General features: G+C 39.5%; 1 protein-coding gene across 1 annotated transcript in view; it reads left to right on the forward strand.

Annotated features, from left to right (window-relative positions):
- Positions 1 to 6,208, forward strand: part of IFT74 (intraflagellar transport 74) — an 80,193-nt gene that overhangs the window by 34,430 nt on the left and 39,555 nt on the right. The window contains exons 9-10 of the mRNA XM_019554731.1: positions 2,403 to 2,541; positions 4,250 to 4,312. Of these exons, the coding sequence (XP_019410276.1) occupies positions 2,403 to 2,541; positions 4,250 to 4,312 (202 nt within the window). The remainder of the gene's footprint in view (positions 1 to 2,402; positions 2,542 to 4,249; positions 4,313 to 6,208) is intronic.

Here is a 6,208-nt window from a genome sequence, read left to right on the forward strand (position 1 = left end):
TGTGGCATGGGAGTTGAGATCGCTGGCTGGTGGGGAGCAAAGCGCCAGGGAGTGGGGCACAAAAATAGACCAGTGCAGCAGAAGGGGTGAGTGAAAAGAGCAACTCCAGGGCTGGGACCAGAGTCTAGGTTTTTCCAGCCCTGGGGCTGCACAGAGGAAGTGGACAGAAGTTCCATGCACTGATTTGACCTAAATCAGATGAGTCAAACCAAAAGTGTAAGGTCGACAGTGGAACCATCTAAGTTTAAATCAGGCAGCCATTTTGAACCCGATTTAACCTCCCAAATGCCTGTACTTAGCCTTGCTCTTTAGAAAGCAAAAAGGGCAAACTTTAAGCAGTCATTTTAGCCGTCCAAACTAGGAACATTATTGTAACTCAGAAATTAGGGTGATAGTTGCTAAATTAAGCAAAAAATAATATAAACAAGTCCCAAAGTTTTTCAGCTCATACAAATATATAAACTGCCCACCAGAAAAATCATTTCATTCCAAACGTTGTCCTGTATGAGAAAGCAATCAGTATATTTTGGGGGTGGGGAGGAGGAAGCAGACACATGTTTACTAGTTCATTTGATTTGTTTATAACAAACTCAGCCATTGGTGGACCTGGTTGGCTGGCCCAACTCATTTATAGGTTTCGTTCTTAAACAGGACTTGTATATCTCTGATACAAAGAGAGGCCTGCTAACCTTACTTTTATGTCTAATGGTCAACATTCATCAGCCACATCTTCCTTGTATAATCATTTGCTTCCAAAGTTAAAACAGTCTTGTGAACATCAACAGAAGAAAATAAAATAAAATAAGGTGATAGATTTTTTTAATAAAGCAAATTGAGAAAAAGTGTTTCGAAGTACACTTAATATCACAACATTCTCCTCTTATCTGAGCTCACAGATACTTGGCCCACATAAATGGCCTTTTTAGAATATTTCTTGTCCTAATGATGTGCTCTGCTTGCCTACATTAATTGAAACTGGTGGAAAATTCAGTTTTCAAGGAAATAAACAATTTGTCAGAAATCTGACTTTTAGTCATCTAACATAAAATAACTTACTTAGTGACTTAGCTTTTCCAAGGTTCAGATCAGTTCAGGTACCCAAAGTATCATTAATGTATGCTTTATTTCCAGTCTACCAACTAAGTTATGGAACCAACAACTTTTTCTGTACACATACGATAGTACATTGGTTACTTAAAAGATTCTGTAAAGTTTCTTACCTTATTGTTGTTTCTCCAAACAGCATATGTATGTTTGTGCATTTTCCTGTGCATTAAAAAGTCATGTGGTGAGACAGCATTTTTCTTTGTTCCAACCTTTGTACTCAATGAACAAACAGGTAGTTTTGAAAAAAAAAGAAAAGGCAGAACGTCTTTAGCAAAATATTGACTAGGTTGAGCAATTTCTTCTCCTTGTCTAAGGCTTAATTGGATCGACCCGCAATAAGGAAGTCTGGCAGAAAAATTATTAGGCCTCACACGTCTAGATTGCACAGGAGAAATCAAATTGAGACACTGCGGCAAGTTTACAGAGAAAAGAAGGTTGGGGTCAATTAAAGAAATACAGAGAGTGGGAAGAAGTTTATTTTGTAAATGGGATCCCGTCATTGAATAAGTAATATCTCAAAGTGTTATACACATTTTAAAAAGAAAATCTATATTTTGAAATTGTCCTCTTTATAATTTACCAATTTGTAAATAAAATCTGCTTATTGAAGCTACTCTCTCTAACAGTTGCTTAAATCAGTCACACAGGGCACATCTACACATGCATTAATGTGCTTTAATTACGATGCATTACATTTAATACCTGTAATAACAGATACTAACTTAATGCACTGTAATCAGTGCTGTTGCACAGTAGCACTGGCACATGCTTTTTTGGGATGCTAATGCTCAATAGATTGATTCATTCTACTGTACATTAGCACATTAGTACAATTTTTGCCTGTCGAGCTAATGTGTATTAGATTTAATCTACTGCACTTGTAGCATCTTATGTAGATGCGCCCACTGTCATCCTTTATTTAAAAAGCATGCAGAGGGTATAACCATGCAATGGTTATTTTAAATTAAGCTTGTTTTGTGTGCAGAACTTACATTGATTTCCAATATGAGTTAAGAATGAATAATTGAGCTGTCTTTAATATACAGTGTATCATACATATGTTTCAGAGGAAAAACAACCCTATAATGGTGTAGCACTTCACTATCTGATGGAGCATATTTTCATCTGGAGGGTAAAAAGGTCATTGCCTGGTTTTTTTGTGAAATTGGATTGTTTCAGGGGAGTGGGAAATGAAGGAAGAGTTTGGAATGGGTACCTTTTTCCCTACAGATAAAAATGATAACTAGTACCTAGTTTATGTTTAAAAAGTACCTGCACTTGCCTTTCCCTTACAGCAAGGAAAAATTAATTCAAGGTGTGGAAGGAGATATAGAGCGTGAAAAACAAGTAGCAGATGATATAATAAAAAATATGTCTCAGGAAGATCAAGCTAAATATATGGAAATGAAGGCTACAAATAAAAAATTGTTGCAGGTGAGTATTTCCTGTTTGTCTAAAATGTTCCTGAACTACCTCCATAATTTCCATGTACAACACAGAAATACTAGAAAATTTAAAGAACAACTATTTTCACAGAAAACCAAGGTATTTTAATACAAAACTTTGTGTTGATGCAGTGGCGCTGAACCTTGTGGCCCCACAAGCCAAATGAGTGGGTTGGGGCCAGGCTACCGGCCAGATCATACTCCACACCCCAGGATCAGGCCCATATGTCTGAATCCACGCCTCACTGCCCCTACCCAGCGTCATGTGTCAGGATTGGGGCCCCAGGACTCTGTGTCACCCTTGTTTAGCCCTGTGTGCTGGGATCAGGAAACTGGAACCCCGTGCTGCCTCTGCCCAGCCCTGTGCACTGGGATCAGGGCCCTAGTACCTCACATCATCTCCTCCTGGCCCTGCGCACCAGGAGGAGGCCCTGAGTAATTCTGCCACCCCTGTGGGGCAGTATTGGTTCCCCAGGCCCCTGCACCACTTCTGCCGTGCTCTGCATGTGGGGATTGGGCTCTAGGGCCCTCTACCACCACTTTCCAACCCTGCAGTGCCCTGCCCACCAGATGTAGCATGCAGGGCTACAGCCCATGGGGCTTCCCACGAACCCAGACTAGATGACAAGGTGCCAGGGGTCTAAGGTTGAGCACCCCTGTGTTAGTGCATGAGGATTAGAAAATGAAACTGATTAGGAACAAAGTAATATTTAGTAATTTTTAGTGCCTGGAAACAATCTACTACATATGGAATGAAGGCTTTTGAGGAAAGAAGATCCCAACATGCAGAGAAAAGAAGAAATCTCAGGAAGAACCCTGCACCACATTTAGTATCATTTAATATGAATGTCACATGTGATAAGTGCGGAAGATGCTGTTACTCATGAATTGGACTCAACAGTGACAACTCAGATGTACAACAAGCTGATGCCTGACTTTGTACAGTTCTATTGTCTTGTGAGACAGATAGATGCCTACTATTACTACTAGTGTTAATCTTTAGTTGTATATCTCAAACTGGCTTACAAAAGACTAAATTATCCTCATTACCCTTCATTATTATCCTCCTACAGATAGGGCAACTCTGACGTAATTCTGCAAACACTGACATGCTTAACTTTAATCACATAGTGAAAATTAAGCATATTTATGAATGTTTGCAGGATCCAAGCATAAATAACTTGCCTCAGCAAGCTGGAAAATTTTGGATTACTTATTTAAGAGAGTGATGAAACCTGAATCTGAGTAGGGTTTTTTTGTTTGTTTCTAAAACGGAATAAATAGGAAAAGTATATAAATTGTAAAAAGATGCTTATATTTTTAGAATTCTTTCAAGTTAAGTGATCTAAATATTTACAATAAAAAAGAGGATATTTTTTAAAAGGTAATTTTTAATTTGCCTGTCCCTTTAAGAAAAAAACAAGAGAGGTGAAAATGATTCACAATTATTGGCAAAATACGAATAAGAATATGAAGTTTATTCACGTAAAGTAGACCATAACACTGTAAAGAAGTCATCAGAGACTTACATTAGAGCTATTTGGGGGCTGGATCTCAACCTGTTTTCTCATACATTTAAAAAGTATAGCTACATGATTTACTGCATTTGCAAATATTAAATATGTCAAATAGAAAAGTGATTTTTTTCTGTTGGTAATTCTTAACTTTCATTTTTTTAACTTTTTTTTCTTTTTAAGGAATTAGATGCTCAACAGCAAGAGCTAGATGTCCATAACATGAAGGAGGAAGCTTTACGAGCTGTATGTATGAGGATGACTGACAGATCTATGCGTATTTTAAATGCAAAAACCAAAAAAGAACCTGCTTTACCACAAGAAACTAATCCAAGAATATTTTTTGTAAATCTTTCAGAGCTTGATCCCATATCCATTGAAAATAATAGCAAAGCTCCCACTGATTCCAGTAGTGCAGAATCAGGCCATTGTATGTTTTTTCAGATATGGCCAAAAACCCAGATGTGATTATAATTTATCTTTGCTGGTTGACAAGAAGTCAGAGAACTGTATTTTACAGTTACATCATATAGGTAAATTAGAGCTCTGTGATTACATCATAGCTATAATTTTACATATCGTTATTCCCCTTCATAAATCCATAGCACATCCACACCTTGAATATTGGTACCCCCACCTCAAAAAAGGTATAGAAGAACTAGAGAAAGCACAGAGCAGAGCAAGTGTAATTAATGGCATGGAGAGACTAAAGAGGCTAGGCTTATTCATTTTAGAAAAGAGATTTCATAGACATTAGGGCTGGAAGGGACCTTGAAGATCATCAAGTCCAGCCCCCTGCCCCAGGGGCAGGAAATCCGTTAGGGTCAAAGGATCCCAGCAAGATAAGCATCCAAACTCTTCTTGAATGAGTCCAGTATAGGTGCCTGCACCACTTCTGGTGGCAGTCTGTTCCAGGCCTTGGTGGCTCGGACAGTAAAGACGTTTTTCCTTATGTCCATCCTAAAACGGTCTTTGAGGAGTTTATGATCGCTGGTCCTTGTTATCCCTTGGGGCGCTCTGGTGAACAGTTGTTCCCCCAGATCCTGATATGCACCCCTTATGTACTTATAGGCAGCCCCCAGGTCACCCCTGAGCCTGTGCTTTTCCAGGCGGAAGACTCCCATGACTCTCAGTCTTTCATCACAAGGCCTATTCTCTTGCCCTCTGATCATCCTCATGGCTCTTCTCTAGACTCTCTCAAGCTTCTTGACATCCATCTTGAATTGTGGAGTCCAGAATTGGATCCAGCTGCGGCCTCACCAAGGCCAAGTACAGCAGGAGGATGACATCCTGAGATTTACTTGAGAAGCATCTATGGATGCATGCCAGAGTTTTGTTTGCTTTACCAGCTGCAACTTCACATTGGTGGCTCATGCTCATCTTGTGGTCAATCACAACCCCCAAGTCTCTTTCAGCCATGGTGCTAGTGAGCGTAGCACAACCGAGCCTATAAGCATGCTGCAGATTTTTTTTCCCCCGAGGTGGAGTACCTTGCATTTTTTGGTATTGAACATCATCAGGTTTATATCTACCCACTTACTAAGCTTATCCAAGTTGGCCTGGATCACTAGCCTATCCTCAGGTGTGGACGCTATGCCCCAAAGTTTAGTGTCATCGGCAAACTAGGCCAGTGCGCTTTTGACACTGATGTCCACATAGTTGATAAAGATGGTAAAGAGAACCAGTCCAAAGACAGAGTCTTGGGGGACACCACTGGTCACAGGGCACCATAATGATTCACATCCATCTACTGTTACTCTCTGGGTCCAACCTCAAAGCCAATTTCCCAGCCATCAGACTGTGGTGTAGCCAAGGCCACAGTTGGCCAGTTTTTCTATGAGGAGCTCATGGGACACCAGATCAAAGGCTTTTTTAAAGTCCAGGTATATGATGTTAATCTCTTCAAGATGCATGAAGGGAGACACGATAAAAGTTTACAAAATACTAAATGGTGAAAAAAAGTAAATAAGGATTTATTATACATTATCTCTCACAATACAAGAACTAGGGGTCATAACATGAAACTAGTAGGTACCAGGTTTAGAACTAACAAAAGGATGTTCTTTTTACATAGTTTGTAATTAAAATGTGGAACTCATTGCCACTAGATGTTGTAGAAGCTGACAGTTTAGCCAGATTAAA

This window comes from Crocodylus porosus, unplaced genomic scaffold (assembly GCF_001723895.1).
Source record: "Crocodylus porosus isolate Cpor-Errol unplaced genomic scaffold, CroPor_comp1, whole genome shotgun sequence".
NCBI lineage: Eukaryota > Metazoa > Chordata > Crocodylia > Crocodylidae > Crocodylus > Crocodylus porosus.